The following is a 25022-nucleotide window of genomic DNA, read 5'->3' on the forward strand; positions in this document are numbered from 1 at the left end:
AATTTTTATCATTTTGAACTTAAAGATTTAATTCTAATTTTTACAGACAACAAGGGTTGTGTTTCATGCCTTTCTTGCATCAACCGTGGCCCTAGATTTGACTTCAAAGAAGGATCAGAATCTGTTTGTTGTGTTTGGTCCTACACGTGATAACTGGGACCATAAGCCTGAGGGTCTTATGACAATTTTTGAAAGCGTAGTAAACAGGTAAATCAAGAATATTTTTGAACGTGAATCACGTTAATGTTCAACAGTTTTCACATGCATGTTTAAGAATGAACAACTTTGTATACATATTTGTACAACTTTGTATACATATTTGTGCATATAAACATAACATATTTTTTGCATATAAAGTGATTGGAAATATTGACGTCGCACACAGAATTGGGGCCGATTTTGTAACGTCAAATTATCCATTTCTTAATTTGTTTGCACACATAGTTGCAGTTATGAGACTATATCTTTCAAAAAATTATGATTCATTGCTTAAATGTTTTGCAGAAAAAAAGATCAGCATGGAACAAGAGTTGTTGCAGAAGTCGATCTGGAAAAAGATCTTTTAAGGAATGGTCTATCATACAGATACTGTTTTCAGAAGAAAGACTCGATGGAAAATGAATTTTTATTTCAACAGTTCTATCCGTATCACAGCGGTGAACGGATATTGAGAATTTCTCCAGAAATAGGTACTAGTATATGTGTATAAAATCTTATGCCTTTAGCACTGAATTCACAGAAAAGCCTGGTCTTAGTATTAAATCTTACATTGATATATATACTGAAGGACAAAGAAACGCAGGGTAGCATAATATTCGAAAACTTTTTGACCGCATGACCGAAAATTACGAAAATTGGTCAGGTATGAGAAAGTTAGTAACTTTGCACGAGAATCAGTGTTCAGAATTACACAACCGTCAAATGCATGACGTCATGTAGGGAAAACGCTAAAAAGCCCAAAACACGTGCAATTTGATGACGACAAGTTTGTCAACAAATCTTGATGCACCATTTGATGCACCTAAGGTATACATATTGTTTTTCAATATTTAGAGACGATGTGAATTTCTTGCAATCTTTGTACAGTTTACGGAAGTTCAATGGGGTCTGATTTTCGATTTGCCTAATTAATGAAAGAGGCAACAACGGTTATAACTAGTAAGCAGTTTCTTGTAATTTTTTCCCCATAACACTTGTTACCCGTTGTCAGAGAGGACCTGGAATGGTTTTCAATCAACCGTGACGATGACGTTAACGAGAAACGGAGTCATGTTACGAGCGGGTTATTCATCCTTTCACCTCTTAAATCGCATCCCTCCTGCCACAAAAACCGCCTTTTATACAGTAGACTATTATAGTCATTACATTCACACAAAAAATGAAAGAAAACAATTCTGCAATTTGGTTTTTTTAGCATGTCAACTTACTGTTGTGTTCCTCTCACTCGCGCATGTGCACGTCGCATGATTAATTTTTTTGGCGTGGTTACCCATGCCCAATACCGCCAGGGTTTGAAAGATACTCACTCTGATGAATTCCATGCAAAGGAGATATAAAGCTCATGACAGATGTGCAGGAGAGACATTGAAGATAATGAAAGTTTTTTTTTTCACTTTTGGGGGGTACCGTCACATGAGCTTCAATAACTCAAGAATTATTAGACAAAATCAAATGAGAATTTGGTTATATCTTTTTGAAAGATAATTGTAAAAGTTAGATAGGAATACTGAAAAAAATGAAAAAAAAAATTTAATTCACCTCAAAAGGTTACCTTGCGTTTCTTTTTCCTTTCAGTATAAATACATGTACATGTACTAGTATTAATAATCAGTAATTTCTTGTTTGACTAATAGTCTTGAAATTGTAAGATATATATCATTATTTCATTATCTGATTGACTCATACATGTATCTGGAAATAAGGTCTTTAATCTAATTTTTAAATGTTTGTTAAAATAACTTTTTAAAAACTATTTTAACACATAAAAGAAAAAGCTGATAAAAATGTACACCAAATTTCATTTTAATATGAAAGTAATAAGCCTAGTGCACTGCAATTCTGCTTTTTTCTCGGTTGAACAGTATTTAATTTTGGAAAACATTTTAGATTGCTACCACCAATATGATGGATACATCTATGCCAAGAAAAGTGGAAATCGTGCTGTCATTTTCTTCAAAGAGATGTTTGGAGTGTCCAATTCAAGTATGATTGAGATTATGTGCACTGATGGTAAACATGCTTTGAAACAATATTTACCAGACATAAGAAATGTCATAGAAATGAACAATAATCCCTCAACAATAATAGCCACAATGGACAATTATCAACAAGTATTCCGAGGGTGTATTAAGGATCACTTCATGCTTTATCGATACCATTATGACCCTACAATTTGGCAAAAGGTATAGTCTAGTTATGAATATTTAAACCAGTATTTTCATATATTTCACAGTCAGAGGTAAATTTTATAACATTTTTTTGGAAATATATGTTTAAAAATGTATCTAAAAGCATTTCACAATGATAATTTATCAAATCAAAGAAATGCAAATATACACTATAAAGAAAGATTACAGATAAATAACAGATATATGATATCACTTTTGTTGTATTCTTAGATTATTTTTTTCAATTAAATGAGAATAAGAGCCATTCTTTATTTCTTGTAGATAATACTAGAGGATCATTTGGGGGCAACAATAAATGCTTTAGAAAGTAATGCAAACAAACAGGATGAAAATCAGCGATTTATGAAGGCAATCTCTCTTGTGAAGCTGCTCTATTGCATGGGCTTTTCTTATGACTTACTCGATTACAGAACTGTCGAAAAAATCCACCAAGCCCTCTTGCTTTCAGCTGAGGAAAAGAACACTGAGCAGCTGGACTATGTTGAGAGGAATTTCTCTACGTCAATGAAACAGTAATATAGATATACATGTATCATATTTAAAAACATAAAATTGTCTATGATCTTCCTACCCACTCGCCTATATTTATATACAGTCATGTATTTCTGCAAATGCTAGGGCGAAATTAAGTCTGTGATTTATATACACCGATCAATAGACAAATTTTAAGGCGCAAGTTTTACCATGCATTTTACCGATAGAGAGAGAAAAAAAATAATGGAGTAATTAATAGGCTAAAAGATTCATTGGAACAATACAAATAATAAAGGGTCTGCCATGGTATATGGTTGAATAATATTTTCATTCATTTAGTCGTGTAATTTTTTTCATCCTTGAGCCTATCTTAAAGTTTTATAAGTTTTGAATCTGCTAATTTTATGAATGAAAGGGATTAATGTCATTTAATTGTTAAAACCTGAAAAAATATAATATTTTAGAGGCACATACGAGGGGTGATCAAAAACGACCTCCAATTTACACTTTGAAAAATAGATGAGTATTTTAACAATAATATCATTATCAAATACCTAAGATATCGTTTACTTTAGATTTCAAACATATTAGACATGATAAAAAGGAGGCACCCATTCTCTATCCACCTTGAAGAAAGGTTTCTCCCGAGAGAGAAGATTTGGATTTTGATGGTCGCCATGCTTATTTTTGGAAAGGATATTCTAGCTTATCCAACCATTTTGTTGCCTAGATTTGACCATTTCTGACCAATAAACTGTTCTTGTTTTAAAAATTAACTTACATGGAAAGAATATAAAACTCAGAAAAATCTTTCAGCTTTTGTGACAGAACGCTACGGTAGGAGTCACGTGACCGCCTATATCACGTGATTTGCGCATGAGCAGAACGGTGACAGATGTGCATTGAAATCGGATAAAACTAATTTAAAATATTATCAACAACTGAAACCGAATATTATTTCTTTTATGGAAGTTATTCAATTAGTTCACAAACTTTTTGATCACCCCTCGAACATGCAGGTTTGTTCAATTTTCGAAAGTTTGGCATTTCGTAAAAATGAAGGTTTCATAGCGTACAACATCCTAATTTATTATAAAGCGTATGCTGAAAACAACCAGTTACGTGGGCCTTCTAAGTACAGATGGGAATGTCTGTATACATAAACTTAAAAAATACTTTCTTAAAAAAATTTTAAAAATATTAATTATCATTGCATCTTTTGATTAAATAGTGTGTTCGATAGAGATGATAGCAAGATAACAACGATGCTGTCTAAACGTTGATACTTTTTAAGGGTATTTATATACAGATGAAATATGCTCTACGCTTGTTGTAAATTGTCGTTATTTTTGTAAATATTCTTCTTTGGTCCTAATTTTAAATTTTTTCCCCAAATATCACACATGTGTAAAAATTTGTAAAAAAAGAAAAAAAATATATCATTCGAACTCATAGTATCTTCAAGTATGTAAAACAAAGCAAAGTTTCCTTATCAATATAATTAGACATTAACAGTATGTTTCATGATCAGTTCTTATTTCAAAATTTTAATAAGAACAAAATACAAAAAATATATTAGACATGTATTTTTATATTAATGTACCTTTACTTTATCCAGCACATAAGCTAGATCATGTAGTTTAAACTTTTAATTTTTGTAGTTTAAGATTTTTACACTTTTCAATTCAAGGCAGACGAAAAAGGCATTAATCTGGTTCCTACAGAAATCGGCAAAGAACGTCGTAGAAAAAACAGAAAGAAACCCTTTTTGGATAGCGTGTTTACCCGTTATTCACTTCCTTGATGGCTCTCTACATCCATTCGAAGAATTAGATTATAAGAATTTTGACGATAAACAGAAAGGGTGGTGGTCTGTCGGCGAATTTGAGGCTACAAAAGATGAATTAAAACTGCGAACTTGGTCCAGGTAATATGGCTTAATTTATCTGTACTTATTTTCTGCATTTAATAATTGAAAGAAAATGCATATGTTGCTCTTTTAAGATCAATACCGGATATGATATCACTATTGAAACCGCTCTTTATACTGGATACAAAGACCCAGAGAGGGTTTATGGCGTGCTTAGACTACCAGGACTTAGAATGGGCTATGATGGAAGAATCCATTTTGATAGAAATCAAGTTGGCAACTTTACTTCATTATTTTGATGATGCGAAATATTCTTCTCAGGTAAAATATATCCATTCTGATGAATTAAAACTGCCGATGACAACTTTCATCGAAAAATATACAATCATGTATTACAAATATCTTTTTTATTTATGTATTTGTTCAGAATAATAAAGTGCAATACACTGTAATTGCTTTTAAAGATGGATAATCTTGGCAAAGGAATGGAGAAGATAGTCACATGTTTCAAGAATTTGTTGGAATCACTGTCATGTAAAGCAACCATCAGGTGAGTATTCAATATAAGGATAACACTCTTGTTATGCATAGAAGAAGAATTACACACACACACCCACTCTCTCTCTCTCTCTCTCACCCTCATCCTCACACCCACACACCCTCACACACACTCACATTTTTCCTGATTTGTTTTCATTGTTGCATTACATGCAGTAGTTATAACTTAATTACTGCCTTTATGTACGCCAGTCTTAAGACGGGACATATTAAGTTATAGACTTCGTGTCCGTCTGTTAGCTTTTCTCGTATCCGGCTCATAACTTTAATACTATATTAGGCATAGAGTTATCAAACTTTTTCAGGTGATACATTTTGGGTAGAAGGTGTGTCGGGCACAAAAAGTAAATCGCTCTGACATATTTATAATTAAAAAGTTATAGCCAAATATGGAAAAATCCTTTCCGGCTCATAACTAGAAAATTATTAGATTTAGAATCATCACACGTACTTGGCCAGTTTATGCATCTTAGGTAGATGGTGTGTCGCGACTTAATTTAAGGTCACTATGACATTTAAATTTAAGTACATTTTTTTTAAATGTGTCTTTTTTACTATTCATTTACACATCCCAAAAATGTAAGAGTATTGCACTATCATTCATAAAAAGTGTTAAATCAAGAAAATACTTATTTTGTTTCAGCATATACTTGACAGCATTCGATAAAAAATATAATGTCTGTTAGGGAATATCTACATCTCCCATCAGTGTAATTATCAAGCATTGGTCAAGAGGAAGTTTGATAACAGAAAATTGCATGTCAAATTAGAGAGAAATTAATGAGTTTAGTGTGAGGAGCTAACTGGTATCTATATCCTTTGGGAATTGGGAAAACGGGTGAGCCCGTTGGATTAAAAATAGCTTTTTTTGGCTAGCCTAAGTTTTAAAATGAGTTTGATGAAAAGTAATCTGATTATTATATAATATTATTAATTTAAAAACTAATTTTATGGGGGTGGGGGTAAACTCAGCATGTCCATATGTCCATATAAATTGTATTATAAAACTATCTGACATTAAATCTAAAAAAATCATTTAGTGTTTAATGTTTAAAAATGTTTTATGGTAGATCATGCAGATCCATTCATCTCTGGTTAGTAATTAATAGACAAGCATCCAGTCAAAGATTAATCAATGAGTGTAATGTAGGCAGGTTAGCTGTCTCAGTCATTCATTTAGAATATCTCTGATCAAACAGTCTTATCTGTATCCTTTGGGAATTAGAAAAACTGTTGGTCAGTTTATAGCATATGTCATTTGATGGCCAGCCTTTTGTTTTCAAGATTAATTTAGGATAGATTAAGTTGTTAAAACTAATTTGATATTGTTTAATATGATGGGCATTTGACAAGGTCTTCCACAACCAGGTTAGAAATCTATCAATGACGTAATATAATGAATGTCTACACCACAGGGGATGGATAAACAAATATTTTAAGGAATAGAAAAATCATGGAAATCTTAGAATCCAGGTTGACTTGATTTTCTTGCACTCTACTGTTTAAGGTAATTGTGATTTTTTGACGGGCGTATCATGCTGTAGCATGGCACTATATGTGAATATTCCAAAACATTTAAAAAACAGAAAACAGGATTTTTTTTCATTTGACGTGTATATTTATACACAGAAGGGACTTGAAAGACATCCCCGAAAGATTTAAAATTCAGCAAGAGAAGTGTGTGGCCATACTCTCGATAGGAGTACAAAAGAGAAGGATAATAAAAGACAAAAGAATGTTGGTATCTCTCTTTCACTGCAATATGCTATCCTTAGCGGTTTTGGAGAAACATTGCTCAGAGGCAGACGTGGAATTGAAAAGTTTACAGAAAAGAACAACATACCTAATTAATGACATCTTACTTTGTTTTGGAAATGACTTGAGCGTAAGTTTAAAAATAAAAAAGATTCACCGTTGCTTTTAACCTTCATTAATTGAACATTTGATAAAAATAAAAGGTTTAATTTTCAGCTTCATGACTTTGCATTGTCAATCTTGGGGAACGTAAAGCAAACTGAATTGTCTGTGGAATGGAAGGAAAATTGTCTGTTACATGCAGAGAACATGTTTAAAGCGGTAAATGCCTCAATAACGTTTTTTATGAAGTTTTTCATTTGCTTTGATAGATTTTACTGGGCTGTCAGTGTGATGGTATGAAGGATTTTACGTATTATATATTTAAATGTCGTTATTTTTTTTTTTTAAAAATTACAATTTTTAAAATAACAATATATTGACAATCAATTTTTAAATGGATGAAATGGTATAAAATTTACAGATTTTCTACATGAATTCAACTTTCATTCTTGATGTTACTGTCACTAATAATATACTTCATACGAATAAATTTTTCATTAAAAAACATTGAAATAAAAATATAAAAATAACATTGGTAAAGGAATGTCGAGTGAGATCTTAATATACAATTCTTAAATTTGGCTATATATATATATATATATATATATATATATATATATATATATATATATATATATATATATATATATATATATATTATTTCATCATCACAGATCGATGACAGGAAGCGAGTCGAGATATATAGCAAAATCATGAAGGACTGTCAATCAGAGTCATTAAGAAACCTCTTACAGAAAATCCTGATGGAGTCTATCGATGCTATTCTTGAGGTATATATAGAGGATACCCAATGTATTGTATTTGGCTGTTGTTCGTACAAAAATGGTAATTTAGAAAAAAAAAACCTTTTCATGTAGGAATATCTTTAACCTCCGAATTTTTAGTTTTATTGTCAAATTTATCAACCAAGAACTGTAGACGACATTTTAGTCAAAATGCCTTAATAGAAAGTCTAGTGGTGCAACTTGTTAAATATAATACATCATACTAAGCGCGAACTTTCAGCAAATAAATGCATAAATGCTTTCCAAGTTCCAGTTAATCGGGATTAATATAACCATTGGAAATAATGGAAACTTTAACTTAAAAAATAGTGAATATGTCCAGTACTTTGACTGAATTTAATAACAGTTAGGGGCCCGTTCACTTAAAAGTTCTTCAGGGGCTTACGCCAACATTTAGTCGGGCGTAATTAGCGTTTCACCAAGTGGCGTAGGTCTTAACATAATACTATATAGAAATATTCTCTTTATAGAGGATTGATTAATTGTATATTGTTTAACGTCCCTCTCGAGAATTTTCGCTCATATGGAGACGTCACCGTATGCCGGTGTAGGGCTTCAGATTTTGACCTTTACTCGGCACTCAGGGTCATTGAGCAGTGAGGGATCTTTATCGTGCCAACGCCTGCCGCTGACACGGGGCCTCGGCTTTTAAGGTCTCATCCGAAGGACCCGCAACTTTCACTTCAAAGTGCCGAGCGCATGGCGAAGGAACAGTTGCTACCCATTTTGTATCGACTTAGGTCAGTCGCAGCAGAGATACGGTATCTTTACAGAGAATATAAAGATGAAAGAGTACTTTAAAGTACAGAATAACATTAATTATGTTTTAATGAATAATTGCACAGAATGAAACATGCTCGAATTTATAGGGTCTCGTAAGAGACACATATCTTGTAAGAAGTCGATTTTATTTTTTACAACATTTCAATAATTAAAGTATCAATTATAAATTGAAAGGAAAAAAAGGACCGTACATGTATAAATCAGAATTAAGCTAAATTATTTATTTTTGAATGTTAATTACAGCCTCCCTCTCCCTCTTCCTGAAATTGATACAGGTACATGTAATTTATTTTTTTTTAATTTTATTTACAGCCACGACCACCCCCGCCCCACACCCCCTCTTCCTGAAATTGATACAGGTTAATGACTTCGCCTTTGATAATGAAGAACTGCGACCGATAGTATTATTCTCCCGCCCCACCTGTTTCTGAGTAACTATTTCTATTTCACGAATTAACATATTCGATGACTTTAATACTTTTTAAAAAAATAATAGTATAGATTTTTATAAAACATTACTTATTTGGGAGAACAAGGAGAGATTACTCTAAAATTTTGGTAAAACTTTTAGAGTGTTTTGTGTTTTTCACTAAAGAAATCAACGGAAAACGTAAATATTTTTGAAACATTCCCTCCCCCGTGACACAAACATTCCTGTTTACAGGTTATATAGACTGTTACTTCACAGATTCATGCAAAAGCTTTTTTTTTTGTTTCACGGGGGGATGGGGGTGGGGGGTGGGGGTGGGGGCATATGTTTATTTACACCAATTTCGATGCGATTTACAAATGAAACATTATATTTTATTCATATATATAGGTTTTATTTATGGCTTATATAAGAAAACATATAAGAACCATTTAATCATATCTAAGACTTTTTCAAATTAAGGTGATGCTTGAAATTCAGATTTCAATGGAAAATATCGTCTACCCTTTTTTCAAGAGCTGGAATTATGGACAATTTACTATTTAGTGCTGGTATAAGGTCAATTCATCAATTACTATTGAACTGTTCTTCGTATTAATCAAAGATTTTATGGCTAAATTGCCACTTATATTGAGTTAAATGGTTGCAAAATGTAGACGGGAATCGAGAGTTAGCGTGCGTATTTCTTTCATGATTCGATAAATACTGAATCTACTGATAAATACTAATGTATAAGTTTGAGACAGAATAAGATTTTAAGTTTTATTCTCATAAAATGTATACCTGGCTTACTTGTAAGCAAAAATAATGTATAGAAATGCACATGATTTACACATGTACACATTTTGAGTCAAGAGAGAAATTTTACATGTTTACTACTGTGGTATATGTAAGACAATCCTCTCTAAGTCAACAAAAAACTTTTCTCTATTCAAATGATTCATTATAATATGGTATTGTTTATTAAATGGGACGAAGGTTAACTTCCGGATATATAGACAATGAGAATTTAGATAATCAAGAGTAAACAATACCCAAAAGATTTGATGGAAACAACACATATACTAACTTTACCATATGAAAAGGTTTGTAAAAATAAATATTATAGGGGAATAAGGCAGTAAACAAATGTATGCATATACGTAAACATTTATGATAAAAAGGTATTTTGAATTTAAGACTTTATTGCGGAGGACAAAATCCATTCCAACTAAAAATTAATTATCTTTTCCTTGCTCGTTTATTTAATATATATCAATTTATATTTAAACCTGAGCATATGTTTGATTTTTTGAATATTTATTTATCTTGTAGGGGGATCGAATCTGTACTCTTCTGAATGACCTAAACGTATTCGTTTCTACAGATGTCTACACATCACAGTTTCTTTCAAAGATATTTTCAGAGATGTGGAAAATTGAATTAGATGCATCTGAAAATGAATTTATCCATCTAGCCCTGAACTCTCCAATTTACCCTAAATGTTTGGAGGCTTATTGTAAGTTTAAAAGTTGCGAAGTGATAGTAAATGTTAGAAACTTTACCAACAAAAATTTACTATAACTTTTTTTAATGAATTTATAATCTCTAAATACTTAACATTCAAAATAATTTTTTTCTTTTATTCATTTGCAGTGTATAAAACGAGAGTTTTTGCAGATATGAATTCCGCTGCAAAAGAAAAGCTACAGCGTTCTGTAACGATAATGAAATCGTTGTTTCATAAGCTTAGCAAAAATGATCTGCACATTACTTGTTTGGAACTTATTTGTTCCCGAAAAGAAACTTTTATTTCTGTTGCAACGGTGTTTGAAAATCATGAAAACATAAGCATGCCATTGACAATTTCTGCACTGAATAACATGCTGATGTGTCGAGAAAAGGATTTAAATTTTGCTGAAGAAATCATAACTACTGTTGAGAAATTGCAGTTCCTTTTCAAAGATATTAGTGCAAGTAAGCTTTTCCAATTTCAACTTTGCTTAACTGTGCAGAAGCTCAAGTAAGCTTTTCTATTGGAAAAGTGTCTAATATCTGCTTTCCATTGTGAGTTGTATGTAAAATTTATTACATTTTAGACCTCCTCCGCGAATTACTTAACCAGTTTAACCCTGTTTGCTACAGGGGGTTTAAATTACCACAACAAACATGTATTTCAAGGGACAATAATCACGAATTAGTAAAGTCTTCTCTACTGAGTTGAAAAGATGAAACTCGTATGCAAATTACTTAACGTAGTGTAAATTTAAGTATATCAATCCTAACCCCAGTGGTAGGGTGGGGCGGCAATAGGGGATCAATCTTCTACATACTATGAATATATAGGAAATATCATATCTTCTCATTAATAACAAAGCCATAATTATTCATATTAATTAATATGTATCCTCAGATAGTGTATATTCAAGTTTGTTCAGATCATGCCCCCTGTGGTCAGGGAGAAACCAAAATGGGGTGGGGTGTTCAAAGATTAACATGGAAATAGATAGGAAAAATTCTTTGAGAATCTTCTTCTCAAGAATAGGAAAGCCATAATTAGTCATAGTGATACAGAAACATCCTCGGGTAGTGTAGATTCAAGTTTATACAAATTATGTTCCATTAGGGTAATAAGGGGTCACATCTGAAAATAAATCTTTAACAAAGAATATATTGGGAAAATATAATATCGATTCAATATTGTTTATATCATTCTCTCCTGGGGAAGGTAAGGTTTGAACAACATTTATTTAAATTCTACTTTTCAATACTGAACTGATTTCTATTTTTCTGTAGCCGTCGTACTCAGTTGAGCGATACAGCCCATTTGAATCTAGTTTGTCTCTTGCAAAATCAGAAAAAAAACATAATGTACGTAGGGTTCATTTTTCGAACTTATCAGAATCTGCTGTTTTTTGTATAATTAACAATAAAAAATACTATTAAAAATAATATTTCAACCCATTATGCAATATGATAAGATTTAAGCATTGATTTTCCAAACTTTAAACCTTAACGGTAAGTAGGGGATTTTTCATATAAGAGGTATCTCCTTCTGTATGCGTATTCCACAAATTTTGAATGTCTTGAGTAAGATTCAGATTAAATTTCATTTATCATACAAGTATATTCATTATCTTAAAATAAAATGCTAATCTTTTCTCATTTCTATTTATGTCTATTGGTATCTTAGGAACCAATATCCCAATCAAAGAAATAGATGATGCTGGTTTGCGAAATTGGAAAATGCTGGAAATCCAAAATGTGTGTAAAATTCCTGAAGAAAGCATAGGATGTAGCCAATATCAACCAAAAGTAATTTTATTTCAAGATTTACTCAGTCGTTTGCAATCTTTTGTGAAAAACATTGTTTTCTACACCGACAGCAAGTCCTTTCATAAAATTTTGCGAATAACTGCTCGGAATTTCAAAAACGCACAGAATTTTGGATTTGATGACGTCGTCGACAAGATTTTGATGTGCACGAAGAATATATGGGATGATCTCTGCACAAAAATTGAAAATGGTACCATATCTATTCGAGAGATTGAAAAATACGGTTTTAGCGAGTTATCTGATGAAAACTTAAAAACTGAATTGGTTGCCATGAACAGAGGTAGAAAGCATTCCTGGATCAAGGAGAGGATAGAACAGTTACATCGATTTAGACAATTTTCGAAAACAGTTGCTGTTGCCAAACTTCTTCTGGATGTAAGAGGCAAATACAGTGTGGATGGATCATTTGAAAAAATGGAACTCATTGCGAATTCAGTGAGTAAAAGTTTTAATTAAAGCATTTCAGGGACAGGGGAAAGAAAATGTGTATGAATTAATAAAATAATAAAATTGAATTGCAATGTATTTCAGGAAACCAAGAAAGACATATCACTCACAGATCTGAAAATAGAAGTACAAACATTCAACGAACGTTTGGGAATGATTAACAGCAAGCAAAAAGAAAGCATTGTATCTTTTCTTAGATCAAGCGAGCTAGTACAATGGTTAAGAGGAGCAATGCCAGGTTATAAGGCCTATTTTCTTTAGACTTCTGTTCCTGTCAATATTCTGCATAACTAAACTAATTACACACTAAGTAACTATACTTTGAAAAAGTTAACTATTTTAGAGAATAAGGAAAATTTATGATATTTCTTTCTATTACAGGTGGAGTAAAAGATCTAAAGATATATGCAGATCTGGCTTTGTTGTCTGTTGAAGGAGACGATCAAGTTGGGAGGGTAACAACATTGCATTCAGCAACAATAGGCTATTCCCCAATGATATTTAGTCTGGGAAGCATAAATGGAGAAAGTGATTTGATGTTGAAATGGGAAGAAGTTTGGCAAAGTCTTGAGAAAGATGATTCTCTCCCACAAAAACTGGTATACTATGCCTTTAAGTTACCCATCATACTTTTACCACCAAACACATGTAGGCTTTATTATCATATTTTTGTGCAACATTACAGCAGACATCTAATAGATATGAATATCATTATGAATATCAGTATGTAATTCAATCCATCAATAACAATAATGAAAAATAATGGCCTGCATTAGGGATACTTGTAAAGTTGTACATTTTGGTGAATAGCAAAGAAACCAAAAATGGTTCTTATGAAGGAAAGTATGGTCTCAATTAAATACATGTACATGTATATACATACGCAACTATCCTTAGGTAATGTAATTTAAATTGTGAAAACATAGCCATAGCTACTGCTTATAAGTTTGTCATTATAGCTAAATAACCTCTTGTTTATTGTTTGAATACCTCTACCAATATGCTATGAAGTATACATGTAGTATACATATATGATTTAAACCAAAATAGCAGAATGAAAAATAAAACTCGTAATAATGTTATATAAAACACAAATAATGACAATTTCAAAAACAACAACACGCAAATAATTATTTGTACAATAAATACATTTGAGTTAAAATTGGTGTATCATGCTATGGCTTCTTTTATATATCTTTTATTACACAGAAAATATCAAATGATGTGTTACACTGGTACATAGAAATCAAGGAATCACACGGCTCTGTTGAAGTTACTTCACTGAAACAAGTTGATGCCATAAAAGAACGAGGAATCTTCAAAGTTGGCCATTATCGAGGAACAGTTGTCAAAAACAAACATCAGCTGGTATGTGAATAAAATATATCAAGAAATTTGATAATATTCCTTTAAAATCACTCATGTCCCTTCTGTTTTTTTTCTAAGGAACTAGATGATGTTATTTGGTTACACGTGCCAGGAAATAAGCACGTAGGCACCTCCTTTAAAGAAGAAAGATCAGATATTTCTGACACAGAACAAAGTGATAGTGATGTTGAAATTGAGGAAGAAAGTAATTCACTGAAACTGCTTAAGCAAGAAAAACTGAGAAATAGAGAGGAGGGACGTGATTATTCATTAGGAGAAATGACTGACCTTCAAAGTAGACTGATGCTTGTGACAGGAAAAGCAGATGCTGGAAGGGAAAGTATTGAAAGATTTACATCGGTAAGTCATTTATAATCGGAAGTTTATATCAAACAAGTGTGAAAGCTAATGAATCAACTTATTTCAAAGAAAAGTAATTTTTTTGTTAATTTTAAAATAATGTCAAGTATCATAATACATTTCAAAATTATATATGTATAAATATATATGTCAAGAAAAAAGAGCGGGGGTTTTATTATTAAGCATTGGTTCACAGTTTTCTTGTTTGAAAATCATCTTTAGAAAACTTAGTGTGTAGATTCAGTTAATAATAACAACAATAATGAATATAATTATGATAATTAACATATAAATTGTTTTTTTTTCATCGAAGGGGAACAAATTAAAAACTATTTTATTTCAAGAACTAAGATAATATAAGATTCTTATATTTTTTTTTCAAATTGAAGTGAAGTAATATGTTTTTTTTTTAATTTCGCCGAAAAAAAAATGGTGAAACCATATTTCAAAAGAAAACTTTTGCGAAGATAAATTAAATTAAATTTTTGTCATTTGTCATATGTCAAAAACTGTAGAATATTTAATGCTGTGATATTTTTTTCCTCAGATATTTGATAATGTTACAAGACTTGGAAAAGTTTTTATTCAACTTCACGCATCTGGATGCATCCTGTTTAAACAATGGACTTTTGAATTTCATTGTAACCAATCTGCTGGAAGTAGCGTGCTAATCAGCACTAACGATAGGTCGGTCGTGAAAGGTACAAATTTTCCCAAAGTCAGCGAGGATTCAAAAGAAATACAAAGCAATGTAAACGAATACATTCGAGGTATTGCAGATTTTTTAGAAAAATGCTATGAAGAATGGATAAAATATATCAGAGAAAAAAGAAGTACCTTCTATCCTCTTAACTTTTTTACTGTCGATCAAATGGTTGTTCTGCAGGAAGAAATTGCACAAATCAGAAATGGAAATGGGGCAACGAAATTTCTCTGCCCTTTATTATCTCTGGTTAAATCTAATTGTTCACTTCGACCGGATCTAGAAGATGCCATAAATACTGTACAAGAAAAATTGTTGACTCAAGAGCAAACGGCTAAAATGGACGATGTGTCCGAAATGAAAAGCCACGCTGAGGCTATTCAAAGGTTTTTGAAGGTCGCCGACCAGGCAAGCGTTTCTCGGAAACATGCTCTGCGTGCGATCAAATCACAGGAGTTTGATATAGAAGACACAAGTGCCGGTAAATTTGACATATCTAATAAAATTTGAACATGTAATTTTTTTTTTATTTTATATATATTTTTCTTACAATAATAGAATGTTTTTAATTGCTAATTGGATAACAGGGCTATTGTGGTGCTTGACAAACGACGAGAATGAAGAGGACGAGGAAAATAGCGTTTTAGACCAAACCACAGAAAAAGATGAGACAATAAAAGACAGTACAATTGGTGATAAAATGAGGGAATTTATGGAAGAATTAGAGGAAAAACTGAGGTTTTTATCATTCTCCGTATAGAAAGTATCTTCAGTGCATTTTTAACAGAACCCTTTTTAATTAAATACATGTATATGAAGATAACAGAATTTAAGCTTAAATTTCCATTAATCAATAAAGAGATATGACCAGAGAAAACATTTAGAGGTGGGATCAGGTGCCATGGAGGAGTGAGAATATTCCCTATATCCGGTCATACTCGTCCTGTTCGTCTAGTCTTGATCTGGAAATAGCGGAAAATCCGTCGTCAATTCAGTGTGTAAATAATGGACAAAGAACTAGTATAAAAAAGTCAGTCAGCATATGACTCAATGATAAATTGTATTTGCTGATGAGGTAATTGTATTGACCATCAAACTTATGTACAAAATGATGACTTTACCGAGACTGTTGATTTTTATTGTTTCATCAATTTGTATTTTCAATAACTTACCTTGTTTTAGAAATTGTACATACGTAAAGCATGCGCATGCGTATCAAATCAACTCAGAGATGTAAACTCGGTATGCAGGTGACGAAGGTATTTTGCTGCATAAGTAAGGGAAGTTGACGATTGAAAAGCGAAAGTCATCACGTTTATCATAAAGCTTGGTTGTAAGATTACCATTGAAATCTTTTTCAAGCAAAATATCCATAAGAAACAGATATGTCAGACTCTGTGGTTTGTTTTATCTCAAGCTCACCGGGATAAATATTATCGAATAAGAATGGAAATAACCATTTTTAATTGACAATGCGTCGTTGGTATATCTAAATGTCAAGTTGAAGGCAACGGCAAGTGTTATTTTCTTTTTACGTATAAGACTTTGAAAAAATTCTGTTCCCCTGCATCCAAAATTAGGTCTGCTTATAATGGGGGCAGTTGGTACTCATAGAACTTCCAATAGTTTGTTAGAGGACCTGGTTTCCAAAAACAACATAGATATTATCATCAGAAACTCAGTCATATTTTTTATGTCAACTTCAGAGTACTAGTGTATTCAATCAAAACGCTTTTAACAAAATAATTTTGCAAATAACCAATGACACGGTAAGTAAATTTACGAGTTCCATTTTTATTGAAAAACCTGTTGTCAAAGCCTGGACTTTAATTTATGGCGGGGAATGGTTGTTTACAAAGTTGAAGTAGAGTCCCTTAGACTTTCTTAAATCTAGACAAAGGCGTATCAAAAAACTGTAAGACAAACATGGGTAAAAAGGTGAACCAACCCTGAGCTTTATCTTGGAAATAAAGCAAAAAAATAGGTCAGCATTGAGCGCAAATATAGTTTAGTGCGAAATAGAAGTATAAACGCAAAAGCATGTTCTACTTATGAACAATTTCTAAAATAAGGAGAGCTATTGGCAAAGAAGTTGATGAAAGAAGAATATCAGCAGTTTCGTTTAAAGTCATCATTTTGTAAGTTTTATGGTATATAATGACCTTATCAGGAAACACAAATTTATTAAACCTTTTTCGTACTGTAAGGTCATTATTTTTACACCGAGCTGTGCACGGATTTTCCCGTTATTTCCCGATCATGACAAGAAGCACGTGGTGGGTGTGACCTGTAGGCAGGGGATGCACACACCTCCATGGCACCTGAGCCCACCTCCAAAATGTTACGGAGGTTCGTGTTTGCTCTGCTTTTCTAATTTGTATTCTTTAATGAACTTAAATACTGTTCGTTATCTCCACACATTTCATGCAGAAAATTGGTTGCGGAAACAGGAAATATTGATTTTCAATAGAACAAAATTGAAAAAAATTAAAAGAAAGTTAAAATGAATTGCAAAGGAATGTCAAGTTTACGGTTAATGAGAGAGGATGAAATCTAAGAAAATTCATTACTTATAGATGCTCCTCAATTATTTCTTCATAAGCCATACCCTCGTTTTGCTTGAACGTTCTAAATCCGGCGAATTACTCGAGTATTAACCATCCAACAATATTACTTGCTTGTTTTGTTATGTAACTTCCGTCTTGAGAAATTTTTACAACTATGGAGATGACATCACTTGCCAGTGGAGAGATGAATTTTTAAACCTATACTCGACACTCAGATACATTGTACATGGATTAGTGAAATGATCTTTTTTCGCGCCAACATCTACTGCGACACGGGACCTCGATTTATACCGTCTCATCCGAAGGACCGGTATCTACGTACCACAGTGGGATTCAAACATGTTCTAGGGCATACGCCTATCCACCGCGCCACAAGGGTTACTTAATCAATATGTAACATGCTAGAAGTACTAAGACTTAAAAATATTGCAGTAGTCTGAAATTTAATTAATTTACGTATTTTTATTATAAACAAATGAATTGATGAAGGGAAGAAAGATTATGCAAATGTTACTTCGTTTTTAATAAATTGTATTAAAATTCCAATGAAGTCAATCAATTCACTATTACACTTAAAAATATACAAAAAATCTTTTATTAAAACAAAAAGCAATATTTTGAATTTCTCAGAAACTTTGAATATTGAAGGAAACTCAACATTTATGGCAATATTTAAGTTGAATTATAATCGGGAAATCGTATCATTTCCTTTTTACTCGTAGAAAGAAAACAAAAGTTTGGAGCTTAAGTTCTAGATTCCAATTGCAAACAACTTTCCTCAAATACCGAATAACTTTCATCAAAATTTTATCTTTTTCTGTTACATGTATCATATCATATGTACATAGAATTCCTCTAAGACATGTCTTTTGATACAGGCAACAAGAAATAGATCAAGTGATTCTGAGTCTCGATCAAACATGGAAGAAATTTCTTGACTGTGCATCTTCTAGTGCCACAGACTTCCTAAGCATTGATCACCTTGGAATGATTCTGGAAACTTTATATGAACAAGGTTAGAAATAATTGCTTCGTTATTTATTTTGTAAAACATGCACGTATTTAGTATCATTGTGTATGTTATCCTAATATTGAATGTATATTCCGAGTGTTTAAAATAAGAGAACATAGTGATAGTCTTTCTTTTACAAAACGGTTGACTTCCTCTTTTTTTAAGTACCAGATATTAGACCACCATCGTAACCCTTTTTTGACAACAATCAAAATCTGTAAAATAGTACCATCATCAAAATAAGCATTTGAATGTATGGCAGCAGTATCTTTTATATATTGAGTTTAATTTAGTTTCCAACATTGTACCCAGAGGAAACACTAATATTCAAAGCTAATATTTCATAGCTACTTGTAAGTGACAAAACCCTTAGATATGACATTTCAGAAATTTTAAGACATACCAGTAACTGAGAAACACTACACTATAAGTAAATTGATTTTTAAGTGGTTCTAGTTTAGAATCTGAACAAAGTTTTAATATTTATAAATGACTTTAATTGACTGTGATATATGACATTTGTAGGATGTACATTTGATATGATATACCTTTGGTGTATAGATAATATTTATTAATATTTATTCAATATTGTTTCTTCTTAGGAAATGGTACAATAAAAAGAACATTGCTGGACCCATTGAAATGCGGAAAACCAAATCTGATTGTATGCCCACGGCGTAAGTCTACACAACTACATTACTTGACTGTTACGATCAAAATTATATACTTATTGAGAGTTTAAAAATAAAAAATAAAATAATTTTTTATGATTTAAAGGAGAAATTCTTCCCATGGTACTAACATTGTATATGACGGACCAAAACCTTCCTTTGCCATCAAGAAATGAAGTACTGTTATGCACAGACAGTACAACAAAAGAAGAGGTAAAACGTTTGCAAGAGAATAGCAATTTTTTTCATTGATTCAAGAAAGACATTCATTTACCATAAGAAAATATACACATAAAAGTTATTTGTATGAACGAATGCATTCACAAGATTTATGGTTATAATTATTATGTTCCCCAACCGAAGTTGGGGAACATATTGTTTTTACTCTGTTTCTTATTATGTTCCCCAAACGAAGTTGGGGAACATATTGTTTATACTCTGTTTCTTATTATTATTATTTTTCTTCTTCCTGGGCACTTTTTTGTCCGTGAATGATCTCGTAAACTACACATCCAACTAAGGTGAAATGTTTTTAGGGTCAGTAGACATGTTATGTAGATTTGCGGAACGAAGGTCATTTAGCGCGCACGTGCTTGCAAGAGCGCGCACGTGCAACACGAGAATGACCACTATAATGTATATTGCCATACCTTTTCTATTTTTTGATGAAATGTTTTGAAACTCATAATGTAAGGATGTATTAGTAGTATAAACAAGATGACGTGATCAATATGGCAAGATCTCACGCGCATGAACGTGCGCTACGCTCTCATTGGCTGAAACTAAAGTCTCAATATCTTTCATGTTTTTTGACGAAATCCTTTGAAATTTTGAACATAGCCATGTATTAGGATATCCTACAAAATGATATATAGCAATTATCATGAAACCACGTGCATGCACGTGCGCTACAATCTGATTGGCTGAAATTTTAAATAGCTATAACTCCCTTGGTTTTCAACCAAACAGGATGGGATTTGGAACATAGATATATGTAATGGACTTCTACAAGAAGGTATGGTCACCATGCACATGCATACACGTGCGTGTACGAATGCTGCAATCTGATTGGCTGAAACTTTAAACAGCTATTACTCCCTTGGTTTTCAACCAAACAGGATGGGATTTACAACATAGATAGATGTAATGGACTTCTACATAAAAGTATGGTCACCATGCTCATGTATGCACGTGCGTGCACGTGAAATGGGTAAAATCAAAAATACACTTGAATGAGCGTTTTTTTTCTTTTATTCTTTTGGATTAAATACTTTAATATTTAGCATATTAAAAATATAGATTTTGTAGAGAATATGATATGGTCATTACGCACATGCATTAACATGCGCAAGTGTGCAATGATAAAATTTGAATGAACATGATACACTTCTAGGTAAACGTTGTTAAAGTCTCAGATGCATAAAGTTTGTCATATTTAATTACGCTTACAGGGAATATGACTATGAAAGGGAGTTGGGGAGCGTTTGGGGAACATCTGTAACGGTCCCCGTTACAATTAGCACTAGTTATTATTATTCTTATTATTTTTCTTCCTGGGAAAATTTTGTCCGCGAGTGATCTTGTAAACTACACATCCGACTTAAGTGAAACCTTTTTAGGGTAAGTAGGCATGTTATGTAGATTTGCGGAACGAAGGTCATTTTGCGCGCACGTGCTTGCAAGAGCGCGCACGTGCAACACGTGAAATGACCAATATACTTGAAATTGCCGTAACTTTTATATTTTTCGATGTAATGCTTTGGTATTTAGAATATAGAGACATATTATAAATATAGATAAGATGACATTGTCAACATGCCATTTTGCGCGCACGTGCTTGCAAGAGCGCGCACGTGCAACACGTGAAATGACCAATATAATGGATATAGCCGTAACTTTTTTATTTTCTGATGAAATCCTTTGAAATTTATAATGTAGGGATATATTAGTAGCATAGACAAGATGACATGGTCAAAATACCAAGATGTCACGCGCATGCACGTGCGCTTCGCTCTGAATGGCTGAAACTAAATTCTCAATATCTTTCTTGTTTTTTGATAAAATCCTTTGAAATTTTGAACATAGTCAAACATTATGAAGATCTACAGCATGATATATAAGAATTATCATAAAAGCATGCGCAAGCATGTGTTCTGCAATCTGATTGGCTGAAACTTTAAATGCCTATAACTTTCTTGTTTCTCAACAAAACATGATGAAATTTAGAATATGAATAGGTATAATGGATTCCTACGTGATACTACTATGTTTGCATGCACTTGCGCATGCTCAATGCGTAAAATGATCAATATATTTGAAAAACGGTGACATTAATAATTTTATGATTTTTTATTGGTTCTTGGAATATATAAAGAAATGTTAATGATTTAGCAACATGCCATGATCACCTTGCATGTGAAAGCACGTGCTTTTGCGCGCAGTGCGTTAAATGACAAAAAGTTTATATCATTGTAGCTTTTAAAATTCTTTTATGAAATCCTGCAATACTGAGCATATTAAAAAAGTTTTAAAGGAAATTGGCACAAAAAAGGAGTTGGGGAGCGTTTGGGGAACATCTGTAACGGTCCCCGTTACAATTAGAACTAGTTTTATTCATGATGCCCTTGAAAATCGTCTTTGTGTGTTCCGTAACAATTTTAACGTTGTCAAGTTCCGATTTATGGAATCAAATTACGTACCAAGGAACGAGTCAACATGTTAGTACCCATGAACATTAAACTCCATGAATTAATGTGACTTCATTTTATGTTCAACTTTTTAACAAGTCGCATTATGCAAATATACTAGAATGTTAAATATATTGCCTAATGGAATGTTTTAGGCAAGCAATTATAAACTCTACAACTGTCTATTCCAGGTTACTATCTTCTTCAGAAGGGCGTTATTTCAGAACAAAGAGGACCCAAACAAACTTCTATTTTGCCTAATGAACGCTGACATGCTGCAGTACGATGCAAGTGAACAATCCCTGAAGGAAGTCACTGAATATATTAAAGCTGCCAAAGGAGGTATTTAATATGTCATGGAGAAATATTATTCAAATCTTGTAATATCCTTTTTTTCATGATACATAATAGGTCAAAGATCCAAGATGATGTATACTCATTTGCTTATTATATTTTAGACTACAAACTCGTCATCATTTGTGCAAGTGAAAATGAATACAAGTCACCAATGGTATCCGCGCTAGATAAATTTCGAGCATCAAAGATTACAACAGCCGCACCTGCAAAACTCCGGGAATATTTAAGGAAGAAATATACTATTGAAAATATTTCAGAGGCAGCAGCGTCCATTGATCCTTCTAGGTACTCCTGTTTTGTTCACCTAAGCGAAAGTCTCAAATGAGCTTTTCTGATCAAAAGGTGTATTGCGTTTGTGTGTCGAGTGTCGTCTGTAAACTTTATACATGTTCAACATTATAAAACACAAGGCTAATTTCAGTCAAACTTGGTTTTCTTGGATGATTATGCATCCTCCTTAAAAAAAATATGATGTGAATAAAGGATTAGGTGACATTACTGCTATCTGAAGTCCCCCTTTCCACAAAAAATACATTTAATCTACAAAGATTTTGAAAGTTTTCAAACATGAGTGAATACGACGCTTTTTGAATAGTTTCAATAGTTCCGAGACATTCTAATGATAAGGTATACTGTATTAGCTATGATTTTTAGACCCTATCACGGAAAAATTCGGCCAGGAATGTGATAATATGTTCTTTTATGACATAGAATGGACGCGTACGGACCTTATTACAATAGAGGATATGCATGTCCGGGGAGTCTACCTTATATGGGAATTGTTATTATTATTTTGCAAATAGTCGCTTACCGAAAACAATTGTCCAATCCAACGACAGAACGACAATACATGGGTGGTTTACTATGTTTTCATTTTATCACAGACACGCGCGGTTTAAGTCAATTAACCTTTTATTTTCCTCTACATTTCAAACTTTTAATTGTCAAACAAGGCTGTTCATACCTTGGAATACGCATGAATTCTCAGATTTTACGGTTTGGGGTCAAGAAATTCACATGAGACTTGTATTCACTGATACTTGGAAAGATGTGTAGACCTAGCGAATTACCTACTAAACACTTTACAAAACTTTAAACTATGTATATTTATCAATCAATTATTTATGACTACATGTATGATCTCGGAAATTGTACATACCTGGTACTGTATGTAAATCCGTTTCTATTTTTGTGACTCGAATGCATGAAAAAATTATTTTTCAGAGAGCTGGTAAAATAAGCCTTTTATCCAAGCATGCGATTTGAATTCCATAGAATGTTTTGATACTCACTCGTAACGCATCATTTAGCTGATTGGTCAGTTAGAAAGTATCGCCAGTGCTTCGATAAGCATATGAATTTATTCTTACGTCAGAAAATCTAGTTTCGTCGATTTGTTTATAATGGTAAAGGCCAGCTAGATTTTGCAGTTTTTTGTAAAAAGAAATAGCATGTTAGCGCAGTTCTGTACATTTTTCACCTTTCACATTTAGGTAGATATCAATAAAATACAATGACCAGCCAAAAAAAATTGTTCCTACTTGTGCTCGTATATTTTAAAGGTTTCGAAGAGTGGTGCGGGGTCAAAATTCAAGGGAAATCGAATGTAAACATGTTACCCCTACCCAAATGAAGGATCTGTATTGTTCAAATTATACATCTATTTTTATTAAAAATTTTTACTCGCAATTTGCGAGTGGGCGAGCGTTAAGTTTAAACCCTGAGTATTTCATTAAGGTACATATATAAGTGATAAGTTGCATACAAAAATAAGAGTAAAATTTGGACATTTATTTCATTTTATCCAAAAATCTCCCTCTGGAGAAAAATGCGACAATGCTAGCGTCTTGGCCCATCCTGTATCTATTATAATCACATACCTTCTGGTTCTGTAAGATAATATTGACTGTTTTAAAGTTTAAAGGCACAAAAGATCAAATTTTATATCAGAGTATACATCTTAAAACTGTACTTTCAATTCATTTAATGCAGATGCTGCGTTCGAATAGTGAAGTCAGAAAGAGCTGGATTGGGTAAAACTTTGTATAAAAATCGATTGGTTGAAAAACTATTAGAAAAACACACCATCGGAGTTGGGGAGGACTTCGCTTTGTCCATTACTATACCAATAAGCCAAAAACAGATTGACAAATCAGAAGTTTCAAAGAAGTTTCTTGAAAGCACCATGCCAGATGATCTGACGTTTCCTCGAATATTTCATATTGACATTGCTTATGGGGTAAGATGCCTGATGAATACTAAACCACATACAGAATCGTTATTTATTGATTTTTTAACCCCTCAACAACCACCAGCTAACCATTTGTATAGTATTTATACAATAAAATA

General features: G+C 32.5%; 1 protein-coding gene across 2 annotated transcripts in view; it reads left to right on the top strand.

Annotated features, from left to right (window-relative positions):
* LOC134232805 (E3 ubiquitin-protein ligase RNF213-like) overlaps window positions 1–25022 on the top strand; it is a 73122-nt gene that overhangs the window by 12676 nt on the left and 35424 nt on the right. For both annotated transcript variants that reach the window (XM_062714781.1, XM_062714782.1), the window contains exons 4-28: window positions 47–207; window positions 505–689; window positions 2107–2402; window positions 2670–2920; window positions 4573–4809; window positions 4887–5073; window positions 5217–5302; window positions 6940–7195; window positions 7282–7386; window positions 7842–7958; window positions 10501–10684; window positions 10822–11142; window positions 12359–12936; window positions 13033–13186; window positions 13330–13547; window positions 14158–14316; window positions 14395–14676; window positions 15224–15860; window positions 15967–16117; window positions 18825–18961; window positions 19561–19635; window positions 19736–19842; window positions 22508–22658; window positions 22775–22958; window positions 24666–24912. In XM_062714781.1, the coding sequence (XP_062570765.1) occupies window positions 47–207; window positions 505–689; window positions 2107–2402; window positions 2670–2920; window positions 4573–4809; window positions 4887–5073; window positions 5217–5302; window positions 6940–7195; window positions 7282–7386; window positions 7842–7958; window positions 10501–10684; window positions 10822–11142; window positions 12359–12936; window positions 13033–13186; window positions 13330–13547; window positions 14158–14316; window positions 14395–14676; window positions 15224–15860; window positions 15967–16117; window positions 18825–18961; window positions 19561–19635; window positions 19736–19842; window positions 22508–22658; window positions 22775–22958; window positions 24666–24912 (5466 nt within the window). The remainder of the gene's footprint in view (window positions 1–46; window positions 208–504; window positions 690–2106; window positions 2403–2669; window positions 2921–4572; window positions 4810–4886; window positions 5074–5216; window positions 5303–6939; window positions 7196–7281; window positions 7387–7841; window positions 7959–10500; window positions 10685–10821; window positions 11143–12358; window positions 12937–13032; window positions 13187–13329; window positions 13548–14157; window positions 14317–14394; window positions 14677–15223; window positions 15861–15966; window positions 16118–18824; window positions 18962–19560; window positions 19636–19735; window positions 19843–22507; window positions 22659–22774; window positions 22959–24665; window positions 24913–25022) is intronic.

The sequence above is a fragment of the Saccostrea cucullata genome, unplaced genomic scaffold (assembly GCF_032062105.1).
Source record: "Saccostrea cucullata isolate Sc308-1 unplaced genomic scaffold, CSIRO_AGI_Scuc_v1 ctg190, whole genome shotgun sequence".
Taxonomy (NCBI): domain Eukaryota; kingdom Metazoa; phylum Mollusca; class Bivalvia; order Ostreida; family Ostreidae; genus Saccostrea; species Saccostrea cuccullata.